The sequence below is a fragment of the Schistocerca gregaria genome, unplaced genomic scaffold, assembly GCF_023897955.1.
Source record: "Schistocerca gregaria isolate iqSchGreg1 unplaced genomic scaffold, iqSchGreg1.2 ptg000246l, whole genome shotgun sequence".
Taxonomy (NCBI): domain Eukaryota; kingdom Metazoa; phylum Arthropoda; class Insecta; order Orthoptera; family Acrididae; genus Schistocerca; species Schistocerca gregaria.
In genome coordinates, this window is record NW_026061755.1 from 2,770,421 (window position 1) to 2,787,921 (window position 17,501).

Sequence of the window (17,501 nt, forward strand, 5' to 3'; positions counted from 1 at the left end):
ATCATTATCAAAGAAAGCAGCAATGTAAGCAACAACAAATAGCAGTCTCTTGCCATTGTTTCGCTAATGAGACTATTTCCTTTTTTTAGCTGTAAGCGGCGGTAGCGCGCACAAAAGCAAGATTGCCGCGAGCTGTGACAGGCTGTAAACACTCATTATCAGAATGTGACAAACAGTGCATGACACAGCTTAGAGTGATATACACACCTATAACAAAGAGAACGGTGCTTATCAGATCGAAGAAAAATAAGCAATCAATTCAAACAAGAAGAAGCACGTGAAAAAGGAAGAGCACCTCATGCATAGCAATGGCTACCCGGTAAAGCTTAAATGCTAAGCTTACGACTCGAACCAAACTACTGTAGCTGTATCGTCATTCATTCGACCTAAATTGTGTCTCATATTACAATGGACCAACTTTGTTTCAATTTGGAGGTGCACCCTAAAACTTTTCTCTCTCCTTGAATTTCGAGTCTCAAATTTCAGGTGCGGCTTAGATTTGGGAATTTTTTTTTCCTTGATTTCGAGTCTCATTTTTCAGGTGCGGCTTAGATTCGAGTAAATACGGTAATTCACTGGATAAAATTAAAACCATATGGTCAGTTGTGAAGGAACTTTCTGTTAAGAAGCACAAGGTCTACAATATCAAGTCAGTTCGTAGCACAAATATTTCTGTTACTAATAAGTCAGATATGTGTACAGTATTTAACAATCACTTTTTGAGCATTGCTGGTGAAATAAATATAAACTTAGTTTCTACAGGGAATCATATAACGCCCTTGGGAAATGCCTTTCCGAGATTGATGTCTGAAATACTCCTCTATGATATTGACATGGAGGAGATTGAGTCAATAATTAAATAACTGAAGACTAAGGACTCTCATAGATATGATGGAGTGCCTGGCAGAATATTACAGTACTGTGCTGCACATGTTAGCCCTGTATTTAGCCATATTTGCAATTTTTCCTTTCGGAATGGTCAGTTTCCTGAATGATTAAAGTACTCAGTAGAAAAGCTGCTCTATAAAAGGGGAGAAAGGGATAATGTAGATAATTTTAGACCTATTTCTATGCCATCAGTGTTTGCTTAAGTTATTGAGAATGCTGTGTATGTAAGGATAATTGATCCTTTTACATCACACGACTTGCTATCAAATGTACAGTTCGGCTTTAGAAGATGTTTAACAACTGAAAATGCTATATTCTCTTTATATGTGTGGTAATGGATGGGTCAAACAAAAGGTTTCAAACACTAGGCATCTTTTTTTTGATTTTACTAAGGCATTTGACTGTGTTGATCACAAAATATTGCTCCAGAAGTTGGACTATTATGGAACACGGGGAGTAGCTCACAACTGATTCGCCTCTTGCCTTACCAACAAATAGCAATATGTCATTATCCACAGTGCTGAGAATGGCTATGATGTGGAGCCTGAGTGGAAGCATTGTCAAATGGGAGGTGCGCCAGGAATCATTGCTGGGACCACTCTTGTTCCATATTTATATAAATGATATGCCCTCTAGTATTATAGGTGATTCTAAAATATTTCTAGCTGCTGATGACACTAGCTTGGTAGTAAAGGACATTCTGTGCAACACTGGCACTGTTTCAAATAGTGCAGTTCATGACACAAGTTCATGGCTTGTAAAAAATAAACTAACGCTAAGTCACAGTAAGACTCAATTTTTACAGTCTCTAAGACACAATTAAAAAAAAAAAAAAAAAAAAAAAAAAAAAAAAACCCACCATGTATTAATTTCACAGAATGGGCATATGATTAGTGAAACTGAACAGTTCAAATTTCTACGTGTTCAGATAGACAGTAAATTGTCGTGGAAAATCCATGTTCAGGATCTCATTCAGAGACTTAATGCTACCATATTTACTATTCAAACGGTATCTGAAGTAAGTGATAGTTGGACACAAACTTTGCTTATTTTCAGTTGCTTGTGACCTGTGGTTTTGTACTTTGGGATAATTTTTCCCATTCTCAAAGGATATTTTTGGCTCAGAAACAGGTGGTTTGTGCAATACCTGGTGCAAGTTTATGAACCTCTTGTCGAGCACTGTTCATTAGTCTGGGTATTCTGACATTGGCTTCACAATATATATATTCCTTACTGCCACTTCTTGTTAACAATATTAGCTTATTCCCAGGAATAAGCAGCTTTCACTCACGTAATACCCGGCAGACTTCCTTAACTTTTGTGCAGAAAGGTGTGCAGTATATTGCTGCATCCATTTTCAATAAGCTACCACAAGAATTAAAAAATCTTAGCAGTAATCCACGCACTTTCAAATCGAAACTGAAGAGTTTCCTCACAGGTTGCTCTTTCTACTCTGTCGAGCAGTTCCTTGAAAAATTAAGCTGATTCCTGTGTTATATTGTTGACTGTGTTTACATAAACTTGTGGCTCGTATTTTTTTGAGTTTCTAAACATTTTATTGTATTTGTTATTACTTTTAAGTTCTAATTTCATGTACTGACAAGTTCCATGACCTCTCAGATTTGCTCCAATGGAACTAGATGTGTAAAATAAATATACAAATAAGTAAACCCAGCATATCAGTCTGGGCCAGCGTGTTGGGATGGCACTGTCAATGGATTCTGTCAGAAGTCCACAGCCAATGCAGCCTTCACAGTTCGCACACGAGATCGATTCGAGGTACGTTACCAGAACCGGCTGCTTCTGGGATGGACACGGGGGATCTCTCTTTGGGCTGTGGGCCCAACTCTTCGTCATACATCTGCCCTGGCCACTCCGGGAACAAGTGGGCCCAATTGTGCCTATTTACCCCAGCAGTTAGGGCTCTGTCAGAAATGACTGTATGTTCACCCCCAGCAGTTGGCATCAGTACCAACGCCTTCCCCTAAGCCGAGTCGGAGACTCCCCTCTCCAGTTTGCCACTGTCGGTGCCCGCACTGGTGCTCCTCACCACAGACTCTCGACATCCACACAGTTCTGCAAGCCCTGTGCAGGTCCTGCCCACCGGTCACCTCGGTGCCCCTCCAGTCACAGCATCACGGACCGTGACACGCACGCACGCAAGGAGGATTGTAATAACCTGCCCGTTACTACACCTGTCACCCGCAGCAGACGTATGTCGGGCTCCTACAGCAGGAGAAGCGGGCGCAGACGTTTAAACGGCACAATCGACTACCTGAGGCAGCTGTCAGGGGCAGCCATTCTCACGTGGCAATACACTGGCAACGCCTGGTGTGGAAAGTACCTTTACGAGGGCACGCATGTGCCTCCGATCCCTCAGTTGTTAAATGTGTTCGAGTTGTGTAAACTACTTTCACTGTATACTCGTCAGTGTCCCTAGTAGGCTGGCTGTTGTGTCTTTACCTCTGCTGGAGGAAGGTTTGAGAATACCAGAGCATTAAGGAATAACAGACTGAGAGCATACGAGGTAGTGTGCTTCTCTGTCTACCCACAGATACACAAGTGAACAAAGTATTCCACTTACACATTAACACACAAACAAATACAATATACTGAGCTTCCAAAAGATCCATGAAAATGAAATGTGATCTTTCAAATAGAATTAAACAGAACATTGTGCTACAATACTAATAAGCATAAAGAAAATAACTATGAAGTGTGAAAATGTACTCCAGGAACATACTTTCAAATTGGACACAGCTTTTTTATCAACAATACCAGATGACAACTGTGTCATGTATGCATCCAGAGCATCTTCATTATCATCATCATCATCATCATCATCATCCACGGAATCACCACTATTACGAGAAAGTTTCTGCGCTGCTATGATGTACTGTTTTTCCATTTCTTTTATCTGTTGCTGAACTTCATTGTACTTCTTGAGCTGAAAAACAAGAACATACAATGAAATCATCACAGTTGTAAGTGAGATCTTGTTGCTGAATGTATCTCGAAGTGTAACATTGTGGCAGTATTGAGACCATATTACAAGCTGAATTATGGCTGAACAACATAATTTCAACACAAACAAATTGTCTGCAGTTTTTATTTTGGCATCTCATGCTATTCAAAATGTGTAAAGTAAAAACACCAACAAACCTAAAACAAATACAGTAGAACAATGTGATCCTTCCACCGTCACAATTAGGATTACAATATGTCGAAGAAATTTTTAATTCTAGTCGTATTATGTAGTAGGTGCCACACTCTTAACCATCAACTACTTTCAAATAGTCCACAGCTCGAGGTCAGCATTGCTGCCTTTATTATCTGGGGTCAGAGGGTTCGATTCCTGACCAGGTCAGAGATTATCTTCACACAGGAACTGGGTGTCTTGTGTTGTACTCATCATTGACATATAAGTTGCCAAAGTGGCATCAAAGAAAAAGACTATCACTAGGCAGCTAAACTATCCCAGCTGTAGTCTCCTGGCCAATAATGCCACAAGATGATTCAGTTTTTACTTTATAACCACACATTAAGACAAAAAATTTCAAATTCTGCCAGTACTTCACAACTACAATATTGTATTTCATAACTAAAAATTTCACAACTATAACACAACAAAAATTTAGTAACTCCTAATCACTTCTGTATTGTCATGCATCTGGTCTGTGGATATCTATGGAGATACAATGTTTGAATTATGGTTTTCACAGGGATGTGACATCGATAATACAGGCTATTTAAAATGAATATAGGGGTTTTAAGGCTTTGCAGCACTTATGATATTCATTTGATGTATTATTTACAACTGTATGTTGACTGTAACAATGCTACAATGTACTCATTTTGAAACATATTGCACACTTGGGTTTACACAAACGTACCATACTGGTAAATCAAAAACATGTGGAAAATGATGTTTTACGTCAAGTTCACAACTTACATAATTAATTTATCCACCAAAAGTGAAACTGATGTGGACATAGCACAACAACAAACCATTTTTCTTTTACTGTGATTGGCAGTGGCACTGAGAAGTAACAAACATACTTTCAAACTATTATTGTCTCAATTAACAACAAAAATATTGTCACAGAGTGATTGAATGTGGGTCATTTCATGTCACAGTACTATAACGCCACACAGAATGTACTACAATTTTCAAGAATGTTACTTTATATTTGAGAAGATTCTAGAAAGTTCCAGAACGTTAGAGAATTTTTCAGAAGGTCCAAGAATGTTCCATAACAGTGGCATGAATAGAATACAGCCTAGCTCAACAATGTATGGTCCAGAACGTCCCAGCCACAGCAAAAATTTTAATTTGTTTCTTCTGCTTTGATAATTATCATTAATAGGTGGAGTTTATGCGAACATTGTTCGAAATTATGCAAATTCAAATTGGTTATTTGAAAGAGCTATTTTAGCAGCAAGAAATGTAGTAGTTTATAACACAATTAACCTTTCAGGGATACCACATGGCGGTAAGCATGAGAGGGTTGCTATCTGAGTCCACAAACTAAGAGAGAGAGTCGAGTAGGAATTAATTCAGTTAGATGACAGATTCGGAACCCCTAGTACTGAACATCCCGCTGGAGTCCTCATAATCGCAATGTCAATAACAAAATTTCTGAGAAAAAGAAAGTTCATAATAATGATTTCTATGATAGGGGTACTGGAATCTGGAAACATATTTCTATTGCTGTCATTCTGAGAGAAGGTGATAATTTATCCATAAAGGTGGTAACCATTAAAAATTACTAAAGTTTTAAACAAATACTAACCAAGATATAAAGGGGCTGGCCAGTACTTACCTCAGCTCAGTACAGCCGATAGATAAACAAAACAGAACAGAAAATTTTTATCCTAGCTTTCAGAACTTTGTTCCTTCCTCAGGGAGGAGAGAGGAGAAGACTGAAGAGTAAATGGGAGTGAGATTGGTTAATGTAGGTTCAGTCCAGGGCGATGGCGGGATGAAAGGATGTGTTGGAGTGCAAGTTCCTATCTCCGCAGTTCAGAGGGACTGGTGTTGGGTGGGTGAAGCCAAATGGCACATATGGTGTAGCAGGTTCCTAGGTTCCTAGAATTATGCTGGAGGGCATGAGATGTCCAATACCCAGTAGCGGAGCATGCCCTCCAGCATAATTCTAGGGACCTAGGAACCTGCTACACCATATGTGCCATTGGGCTTCTCGCACCCAACACCAGTCCCTCTGAACTGTGGAGATGGGAACTTGCACTCCAACACATCCTTTCATCCCGCCATCCCCCTGGACTGAACCTACATTAAACAACCTCACTCCCATTTACTCTTCAGTCTTCTCCTCTTTCCCTTTCCTCTTTAGCCATTCACACATCTTTTCATCCTACATAGTTGTGTTTATCTTTATACTATATCCTCTTTACTTCTGTATGCATCCTCTTTGGTTTGAAGCTGGCACAGTACCTACAGTAGAATATCTTTGGCTTCCCTCTGACAACCATGCCTCTATCCTTGCTACCCTCCCTGTTTTCCTTTCCCTGTTTCTTCATAACCTGGGTTGTGAGTAACTAAATCCACTTTCCCTTCTTCCCTTTCTTTCCCCTCTCTCCTCCCTGATGAAGCAACATTTAGTCCGAAAGCTAGGAACGTAAATTTTCGGTTGTTTTTTGTGTATCTATCGGCTGTACTGAACTGAGGTAAGTACTGGCCAGCCCCTCTATCTCTTTGTTAGTATTTGTTTCACATCTTTAAATGAGATTTTCCATTAATTAATTATAAAGTTTTAAACAATCATTCTTCTTCCTCAGGAGCAATGCCTTTCCGGCTGGTTGGAACTGATCCTTAACAGGAAAACTCTGTCAGCTCTTATGTCTCAGAAGGGAGGCTTTTGTCCCTGCCTTCCCACAAATGCATTTTGAGTCAGAAGTTTAAAGCCAGGCAACATCCTAGGCATTCAATCTGGGCTTCAAGATGGACCAGCCGCTGCAGCAACATCACCGTTGTGCACTTTTCTTTCGCAGGCATTTCTCCCTTTCAGCTCAAGTAGCAGTTTATCTGTTCATCATCTCAAACAGAATGCAGGAATGTCACTTACAAATGCATGCTATTTTGTTTGGTCAGTGAGTGCAAGTATCTCGTGCTGGGAATGGAAACCGATGGCATCAGCTGTGTGGCGAGATTCACCAGAATCTCCCACTTTTTCACTTCTCTCCAGCTCGATTGAAGTTCTGTGTAAATAGTTATTGTTTATTTACATGTGCTCTGTGTCATTTTATTACTGTCTAACATCAAAGATGACCACCCACAGCTAAATACTGTGTTTTGCTTAATTCTAATACTGGATAGTTAATCAACTGAAAATGCTGGCAACCTGCCAATATTTACTGCACCTATAAACTGGGGCAAGCTCCTTCCAATTTTGCTGCCTGGAACTGCAAGAGCTGTCGAAGAGAGGGGGGTGAGGGTATCCACATGCTGATGATATTAATTTAAAAATTCAAAGCAGGACTCTTGCCAAGGAAGGAATATGTAAGTCAATTGATTCAAAGGTTGCTGCAAATGAAAATGTTAATTTTCCAAACAAATTTTTGAATTTGGTGCAAGTACGAGGAATGTGATTATCTCAGTGTCACATGAAGCGATGGAAGTGCCAAACTGGAAGTTTTAATCACAACAGCTAAAGGATCCAGCTTTTTCCATCAAGTACAAAACCTGATCTGGGACAAAAATGCTAAACAGACTGTGTATAAATCTATCTCCTGCCAATTGTGACATACAGACTGGAGACCTGTATCATAAATAAGACAGAAGATAGTCAGATACAGACATGTGAAATGAAGTTCCTCTGGTCAGCTGTACAGAAAACCAGGGGAGAGAGAGAGAGAGAGAGGAGAGAGAGAGAGAGAGAGAGAGAGAGAGAGAGAGAGAGAGAGAGAGATAGAAATTAATATTTAAGGAGATCTGCACATAACCTTGACCACAGAGGAAAGCATGAGTGCTGCAAGTCAAGTGTAGTGAATGCATATGACTTGAGCTTCAAGTTAGTATTTGGAGATGGAGGTACCAAGGAAAAGACCAATTTGGCAGCCTTGGGAGAGATGGATAGACCAGGTTAATGAACATCTTGAGGGGAGAGGAGCAATGTGTGATGCATTGGAGAGAGAAAACTATACCAGGGCAGAAATCAATGGAGGGCAATCATTCACAAAGTCGCTGGAACAAAATTATGGTGGCAATTATGATAATGATTATGATGATGCATGAGGAATGCCTTTAGATGGTTTAAGATTAAAATAGTATCACCAGTTATTTTGTTGAGAAATTTAGCTGCGCCACAATTATGTAATAGAACAAGAATGACTGTGAAACAATTACCAAACAGTATAATGAAGCAAAATTAATGACAGAAAAAGATAAAGGAAAAACAGAATTAATGCTGATGATGTTGCTGCTATTCATTTTAGCAACAGGTACCGCTTTCTTTCTACTCCGCTGATGAAAGATGGTCACACAGAAACTTTAATCTCCCCAGCTCAGTACAGCCGATAGATACACAAAACAGAACAGAAAATTTTTATCCTAGCTTTCAGAACTTTGTTCCTTCGTCAGGGTGGAGAGAGGGGGAAAAAGGGGAAGAAGGGAAAGTGGATTCAGTTACTCACAACCCAGGTTATGAAGCAACTGCGGAAAGATAAACAGGGAGGGTAGCAAAGATGGATGCATGGGTGTCAGAGGGAAGCCGAAGATATTCTACAGTAAGTACTGTGCCAGCTTCAAACCAAAGAGGATGCATACAGAAGTAAAGAGGTATATAGTATAAAGATAAACACAACTATGTAGGATGAAGAGATGCATGAATGGCTTAAGAGGAAAGGGAAAGAGGAGAAGACTGAAGAGTAAATGGGAGTGAGATTGGTTAATGTAAGTTCAGTCCAGGGAGATGGCGGGATGAAAGGATGTGTTGGAGGGCAAGTTCCCATCTCCGCAGTTCCGATGGACTGGTGTTGGGTGGGAGAAGCCCAATGGCACATATGGTGTAGCAGGTTCCTAGGTCCCTAGAATTATGCAGGAGGGCATGCTCTGCTACTGGGTATTGGACATCTCCTAGGCGGACAGTTTGTCTGTGCCCGTTCATGCGCTCAGCCAGTTTAGTTGTCATCATACCAATGTAAAAGACTGCAGTGCAGGCATGTCAGCTGATAAATGACATGTGTTGTTTTACCTGTGGCCCTGCCTTGAACTGTGTATGTTTTACCAGTAGTGGGGCTGGAGTAGGTGGTTGTGGGGGGATGCATGGGGCAGGTTTTGCAACGGGGTCGGTTACAGGGGTAGGAACCGCTGGGTAGAGAAGGTGGTCTGGGAATATTGTAGGGTTTAACAAGGATGTTACAGAGGTTAGGGGGGCAACGAAAGGCAACTCTGGGTGGTGTGGGGAGAATATTGTCAAGGGATGATCTCATTTCAGGACTTGACTTGAGAAAGTCATATCCCTGGCAGAGTAATTTGTTGATGTATTTGAGGCCAGGATAATACTGGGTGACAAGGTGGATGCTTCTGTGTGGCCTGGGTGTAGGAACATTGTTGTTGGACGGGGAGAAATGTATTGCTCAGGAGATCTGTTTGTGGACAAGGTTCGCAGGATAGTTGCGGGAGAGTGTAATTGTTGAGAGATTCGTCACTGGAGCAGATACATTTGCCATGAATACCTAGGGAACGGAGTGTTAGATGTGGAATGGATGGCAGCTTGGCAGCTATCAAAGTGAAGGTACTGTTGTTTGTTTGTGGGTTTGATGTGGACAGAGGTGTGGATGTGAGCTTCAACAAGATGAAGGTCAACATCCACGAAGATGGCTTGGGTTTTGAAGGACAAGATGAAATTCAGATTCGAAAAGGGGTTGAGGTTATGGAGGAAATTAAGGAGTGTTTTTTCACCATGAGTCCAGATCACAAAGATGTCATCTCTAAACCTATACCAGGCCAGGGGAAGCAGCTGTTGGGTCTTCAGGAAAGCCTCCTCCATGCGACCCATGAAGAGGTTGGCATAGGACGAAGCCATTCTGGCTCCCATGGCCGTTCCCCTGATTTTCTTGTAAGTCTGGCCTTCAAAAGTGAAGTAATTATGGGGGAGGATCAAGTTGAGTGTGATAAGGAACTTCCTAAATAATTCTGAGAGGAAAAGTGAACTAGAAGTGCAGTCTGAGACTGCAGACATAAGTGAAAGTTGCATTTGTGCGCGCACGTGTGTGTGTGTGTGTGTGTGTGTGTGTGTGTGTGTGTGTGTGTGTGTGTGTGTTCTATTGCTGACAGAGGCCTTAATGGCCGAAAGCTATAATTGTGTGAATCTTTTTGTTGTGCCTTTTGTGACTCAGCATGTTACCAATGTGGTGAGTAGCAACTTTCCTTTTCTAATATTGCTACATTCCAATCTTGGACATCCCATTGTTTGATTTAATCATTAAAATATTGTTTTATTAATTTTATCCTTTTCTCACAGCCCTTTACATGTAGCTTAGTCTTTTTGTTGTGCCTGCCTGAGACATAATCTTTCCTCTGCACGGTGAGTAAACCCAACCACCACCGATACCTGTAACTGTCCTTGGTTCCCCTGTTGGGTACTGTAGTGATTTTGCAGTGGTAGTAGTTGTGGTTGTGCAGATACGAGTACTTCAAGGGATCATTACCATACTGTGGTGATCACCAGGACAGATGTCTTTTCCCATCAATGTAGAGTTCAAGGGGAAAAATTTATGAGGAGAAGGTGTTGGCGTTCTGGAGAATGTGGACAGGGTGTTCTCACCTTCAATCCAGCTCATGAAGATGTCATCAATGAATCTGAACCGGGTGAGGGGTTTGGTATTCTGGGTGGTTAGGAAGGATTCCTCTACATGACACTAGAATAGGTTGGTATAGGATGGTGACATGTGGATGTCCATTGCAATACCATGGATTTATTTGTAGGTGGTGCCTTCAGTTGTGAAGTAATTTTGAGTGAGGATATAGTTGGTCACGGTGGCCAGGAAGGAAGTTGTAGGTTTCGAATTCATCAGGCATTGGTGTAGGTAGTATTCCACAGTGGCCAGGGCACGGGCTTTAGAAATGTTAATGTAAAGAGGGGTGGCATCAAAAGTAATGGGCATGGCACTGTGTAGTATGGGAATAGGAACTGTGGTGAGTCAGTGGAGGAAATGGTTGGTGTCTTTTACACTGGAGGTCAGGTTGTGTGTTATTGGAAGGGTGTGGGTGTATGAGAGCAGGGATTCTCTAAGTTGGGAAAGATTAACTGGCTAGAATGAGGCATCCATGATGGTTGGGTTTATGGACTTTAGGAAGCATGTAGTAGGTAGGAGTGTGGAGAATGGTAGGGACGAGGAGAGGGGTACTCAGGGGATAGGTTTTAGATTGGTCTAAAGATTTGAGGAGAGATGGAAATCTTGCAGGATTTCTGGAATGGGGTCATTGTGGCAGGGTTTGTAGGTGGATGAATCTGACAGCTGGCAGTCACCTTTAGTCAGGTACACCCTGCAGTTCAATACCACAGTGAGGGCGCCTTCATCAGCAGGTAGTATTATAAGGTCAGGATCAGTTTTTAGGTGTACAATTGTGGTTCTTTCTGTGAAAATGTAAGGTTAGCCAGCATGACGATGGATTTAGAGAATGATGGTGAGACAAGGTTTGAGACTAAGAAATTCTGGAATGTTAACAGAGGGTGATATGGGGACTGTGGAGGTGGATAACAGTTGGATGGAGAAGTGAACAGAGTGTGTCAAGTATGCTTCAACATTGGTTTTGGGTTGAGTCCGATTGGTAGCAAAGAAGTGTATCCACTGTAGGGATTGGGTGAAGGAGAGTAGTGTTTAGCAAGGGCATCATGATTGAATCTGGGAGTAGAGCAAAAACTGAAGTCTTTGGAAAGGACTCAGTGGGACCAACGCTTGTGGAGGAAAGATTCATGTCAATATTTTGGGTCTATTTAGATTCTGCATTCTGTGTAGTGGCGGGAGGGAGTTTTGGAGGGTAGGGTATACGTAGTGGGTCCGCGAGGCAGGGACTGTCAGGTGTGAGGGGATGTGGAGGAGGTTTGGAGGCTGTTGTAGACATTGTGGATAGTGGTATTCCAAGGCTAGATTAGCTGAACAGGTTGGGTCATTTTATGAGGTGGACCAAGATACCAAATTCCAGTCCGAGTTGCCAGAGATGGCAGTCATGAGTACGTGAGCTGTGCACACTTGTATGAGTAAATGTGTGTGTGTGTGTGTGTGTGTGTGTGAAGTTCCTTTTTCTGAAGAAGGCTTTGGTCAAAAGCTAAATGTGTAAGAGTGTTTTTGTTGTGCCTGTCTGCAACTCAGTGCATCATTTTTACAGCGAGTACCAATCTCTCCTTTTCCTTATATTGGTGATATTCCAACCTGGAGTTTCCACTAATAATAAATGCAAACCAATAACAGGAGTAGTCAAAAGCCAAACTGACCACTGAAGCAAGAAATGAAACAACTTTTGATGAAGGTTTCTCGGGTCTCCAGCTAGATGGCAGCGTCGATGAATTCGCCAGAAGACGGGTAGTACGACACTTCCCGAAACGCCGTGAGATATCAATGCTACCACCGAGAAACCTTCATAGACAGTTTACACTGGGAAAGCCTACAGTCACTGAAACCACCTTCCCTACCCTCTGGCTCCTACCCTTGCAACCGCCCCCGGTGTAAAACCTGTCCTATGCACCCTCCCACCACCACCTACTCCAGTCCTGTAACCCGGAAGGTGTACACGATCAAAGGGAGAGCCACGTGTGAAAGCACCCACGTGATTTACCAACTGTCCTGACTGCACTGTGACGCTTTCTATGTGGGAATGACCAGCAACAAACTGTCCATTCACATGAATGGACACAGGCAGACAGTGTTTGTTGGTAATGAGGATCACCCTGTGGCTAAACATGCCTTGGTGCACGGCCAGCACATCTTGGCACAGTGTTACGCCGTCCGAGTTATCTGGTTACTTCCCACCAACACCAACCTATCCGAACTCCGGAGTTGGGAACTCGCCCTTCAGTATATCCTCTCTTCTCGATATCCGCCAGGCCTCAACCTCCGCTAATTTCAAGTTGCCGCCGCTCATACCTCACCTGTCTTTCAACAACTTCTTTGCCTCTGTACTTCTGCCTTGACTGACATCTCTGCCCTTACTCTTTGCCTTTAAATATGTCTGCTTGTGTCTGTGTATGTGCGGATGGATGTGTGTGTGTGTGCGTGTGTGTGTGTGTGTGTGTGTGTGTGTGTGTGTGTGTGTGTGTGCGCGAGTGTACACCTGTCCTTTTTTTCCCCCTAAAGGAAGTCTTTCCGTTCCCGGCATTGGAATGACTCCTTACCCTCTCCCTTAAAACCCACATCCTTTCGTCTTTCCCTCTCCTTCCTGAAGAAGCAACCATCGGTTGCGAAAGCTAGTAATTCTGTGTGTGTGTTTGTGTGTTTTGTTCATTGTGCCTGTCTGCCGGCGCTTTCCCGCTTGGTAAGTCTTGGAATCTTTGTTTTTAATATATTTTTCCCATGTGGAAGTTTCTTTCTATTTTATTTACATCATCATTGATTTGAACCCAACAATTATGTTTGTTATTGTCTCTGTTGCATTTCGAAATCTTCTCTATCATCTTACTTTCTCTTTTCGTTTGTACAAGTAGTTTCACTTTGTATTCATCTTCAGTTTTTCCGTAATCTAGCATACATTTTATCCTGCCTAATTATACTCAATAATACGTAATTTAGTTCCAAACCATAACCTCAAAAATTTTTAACGCTTTCAACATAACCGCTGCTATAAAATCCACTGTTCCAAGTTTACAAACATTTCGTGTAAATTCGTGAATACTATTTCACAGCTTCAGTTCCTTGCACCCATTAAACAACCATATCAGTTATTTCGAACAACTTTCATTTTATTTCCATTCCCGTTTTTCCCACATAACCGATCATTTTTTAGCAGCTTCCCACAGGTTTACACGTTATTATTTCTTCATCAAACAATTGTTAGCCTCATTCTCATAACCTGCCAGTACACAACCAGTTCTTTGAATACATTTACACACATATTTTTCGAGATTTTTATTGGAAAAATTATTTCGAATTTTATTTTTTCGGAAATTATCTTTTCGAAACTTTTTCGAAAATTTTTTTTCGAAATTTTCTTGAATTTCCCCACCCTTTAACGTGATCTGGAGACAACATAACTACCTAACCTGTGCACCCATTGTTGTTCACCAACCTAAGTTCAACACAGGATCAACATAGCTCACCTCTAACCAACACTTTTTCGACTTTTTTCACACCTTTATCTCTCCTTTTTAAATTTCTATTTACTTTCACTTTAACCTCATATTACCCTTTCCACATTCTAATACCATGTCAACCTCACAACATCCCTACAACGACCCCATTAAATTTTATTTACATTCCCTCCGCAAACATGCCTTCACCCTAGCCAGATTACGCTCCCATATTTTATTTACTCAGGCTTGTCTGACATTTGGCATTACTCCCAAAGGCCTCACACTTAAAGTTCCCATCTCTGGCTGCAATCCTTCTTTCCATCAGTCCTTATACCAGTTCCAAACAGCACAATCCATAGCCCTCACCCGCCTAATCCTTCCCCTATACATCGACTCGGCCAATGAACACACCCGTCAACTCCTATCCCAAATCAAAGTCCTCAATCTTTCCTCTCCCACATCCACACCGGCTGTACGTAGCATCCTCCTACAGGCCAACCACAAATTAGAACAGCATGCCACCCTCCACCTCAAAAAACTATCCAATCTCCTGGTTTCCCACCTCCGGAAAGGCAAATCACTCACCCTCCACAACCTTTCCAACAAAACTAAACCTCCTCTCATTGCACACAGACCCAGTCTATCCCATCTACTCAATCTCCCACTTCCAGCTCCACTCCCCCCAACACCTCAAAATTCTAGTCAACACAATCTGGAACCACAACACCCCAATTCAGTAGTTAACCTTTCCTCCAAAACCCCTCTCCCAATACGAAACCTCTGTCCTATCCAAAGGCCTCACCTTCAGCCCCACTCCCAGGTTCAACCAAACTGCCCTTGTCAAAGATTTACTGTCCTACACTCGTAGTCTCTGCTGGAAATATCACTTTGACACGAAGAAAAATAATCCTGATCCCACTCCTAATGATCCAACTCCCCAAGACACTATCCAAATTGAACACTGCCTGCAACAGTTCCGTCCTCCATCACAACGGGACCCACCTCCTCTTCCTCAAAATCACCCTCTCCAAACCTTCCAGGAATTTCTCACTTCCAGCCTTGCCTCTCAATCTTTCTTGAAAAACCTTAATCCTACTCCCAACATCACCACAGCCGAAGCCCAGGCTATCCGTGATCTGAAAGCTGACCGATCCATCATCATTCTTCCGGCTGACAAGGGTTCCACGACCGTGGTACTTGATCGTCGGGAGTATGTGGCTGAGGGACTGCGTCAGCTTTCAGACAACTCTACATACAAAGTTTGCCAAGGTAATCCCATTCCTGATGTCCAGGCGGAGCTTCAAGGAATCCTCAGAACCTTAGGCCCCCTACAAAAGCTTTCACCTGACTCCATCAAACTCCTGACCCCACCGACACCTCGCACTCCTACCTTCTACCTACTTCCTAAAATTCACAAACCCAAACATCCTGGCCGCCCCATTGCAGCTGGTTACCAAGCCCCCACAGAACGTATCTCTGCCTACGTAGATCAACACCTTCAACCCATTACATGCAGTCTCCCATCCTTCATCAAAGACACCAACCACTTTCTGGAACGCCTGGAATCCGTACCCAGTCTGTTACCCCCGGAAACCATCCTTGTAACCATTGATGCCACTTCCCTATACACGAATATCCCACACGTCCAGGGCCTCGCTGCAATGGAGCAGTTCCTTTCACGCTGATCACCTGCCACCCTACCTAAAACCTCTTTCCTCGTCACCTTGGCCAGCTTCATCCTGACCCACAACTTCTTCACTTTTGATGGCCAGACATACCAACAATTAAAGGGATCAGCCATGGGTACCAGGATGGCCCCTTCATATGCCAACCTATTTATGGGTCGCTTAGAGGAAGCCTTCTTGGTTACCCAAGCCTGCCAACCCAAAGTTTGGTACAGATTTATTGATGACATCTTCATGATCTGGACTCACAGTGAAGGACAACTCCAGAATTTCCTCTCCAACCTCAACTCCTTTGGTTCCATCAGATTCACCTGGTCCTACTCCAAATCCCATGCCACTTTCCTAGACGTTGACCTCCATCTGTCCAATGGCCAGCTTCACACATCTGTCCACATCAAACCCACCAACAAGCAACAGTACCTCCATTATGACAGCTGCCACCCATTCCATATCAAACGGTCCCTTCCCTACAGCCTAGGCCTTCGTGGCAAACGAATCTGCTCCAGTCCTGAATCCCTTGACCATTACACCAACAACCTGAAAACAGCTTTCGCATCCCACAACTACCCTCCCGACCTGGTACAGAAGCAGATAACCAGAGCCACTTCCTCATCCCCTCAAACCCAGAACCTCTCACAGAAGAACCCCAAAAGTGCCCCACTTGTGACAGAATACTTCCCGAGACTGGATCAGACCTTGAATGTGGCTCTCCAGCAGGGATACGACTTCCTAAAATCCTGCCCCGAAATGAGATCCATCCTTCATGAAATCCTCCCCACTCCACCAAGAGTGTCTTTCCGCCGTCCACCTAAACTTCGTAACCTCTTGGTTCAGTCCTATGAAATCCCCAAACCACCTTCCCTACCCTCTGGCTCCTACCCTTGCAACCGCCCCCGGTGTAAAACCTGTCCTATGCACCCTCCCACCACCACCTACTCCAGTCCTGTAACCCGGAAGGTGTACACGATCAAAGGGAGAGCCACGTGTGAAAGCACCCACGTGATTTACCAACTGACCTGCCTGCACTGTGATGCTTTCTATGTGGGAATGACCAGCAACAAACTGTCCATTCACATGAATGGACACAGGCAGACAGTGTTTGTTGGTAATGAGGATCACCCTGTGGCTAAACATGCCTTGGTGCACGGCCAGCACATCTTGGCACAGTGTTACGCCGTCCGAGTTATCTGGATACTTCCCACCAACCAATCCGAACTCCGGAGATGGGAACTCGCCCTTCAGTATATCCTCTCTTCTCGATATCCGCCAGGCCTCAACCTCCGCTAATTTCAAGTTGCCGCCGCTCATACCTCACCTGTCTTTCAACAACTTCTTTGCCTCTGTACTTCCGCCTCGACTGACATCTCTGCCCTTACTCTTTGCCTTTAAATATGTCTGCTTGTGTCTGTGTATGTGCGGATGGATGTGTGTGTGTGTGTGTGTGTGTGTGTGTGTGTGTGTGTGTGTGTGTGTGTGAGTGTACACCTGTCCTTTTTTTCCCCCTAAGGGAAGTCTTTCCGCTCCCGGGATTGGAATGACTCCTTACCCTCTCCCTTAAAACCCAAATCCTTTCGTCTTTCCCTCTCCTTCCCTCTTTCCTGAAGAAGTAACCGTTGGTTGCGAAAGCTAGAAATTTTGTGTGTGTGTTTGTGTGTTATTTTATTGTGCCTGTCTACCG

At 43.0% G+C, this 17,501-nt stretch overlaps 1 protein-coding gene across 1 annotated transcript in view; it reads right to left on the reverse strand.

Moving 5' to 3' along the window:
* Nucleotides 1–17,501, reverse strand: part of LOC126305094 (kanadaptin-like) — a gene marked incomplete at its 5' end in the record, with an annotated part of 228,471 nt that overhangs the window by 46,733 nt on the left and 164,237 nt on the right. Inside the window, 1 exon segment of the mRNA XM_049992011.1 lies at nt 3,632–3,835. Within this exon segment, the coding sequence (XP_049847968.1) occupies nt 3,819–3,835 (17 nt within the window).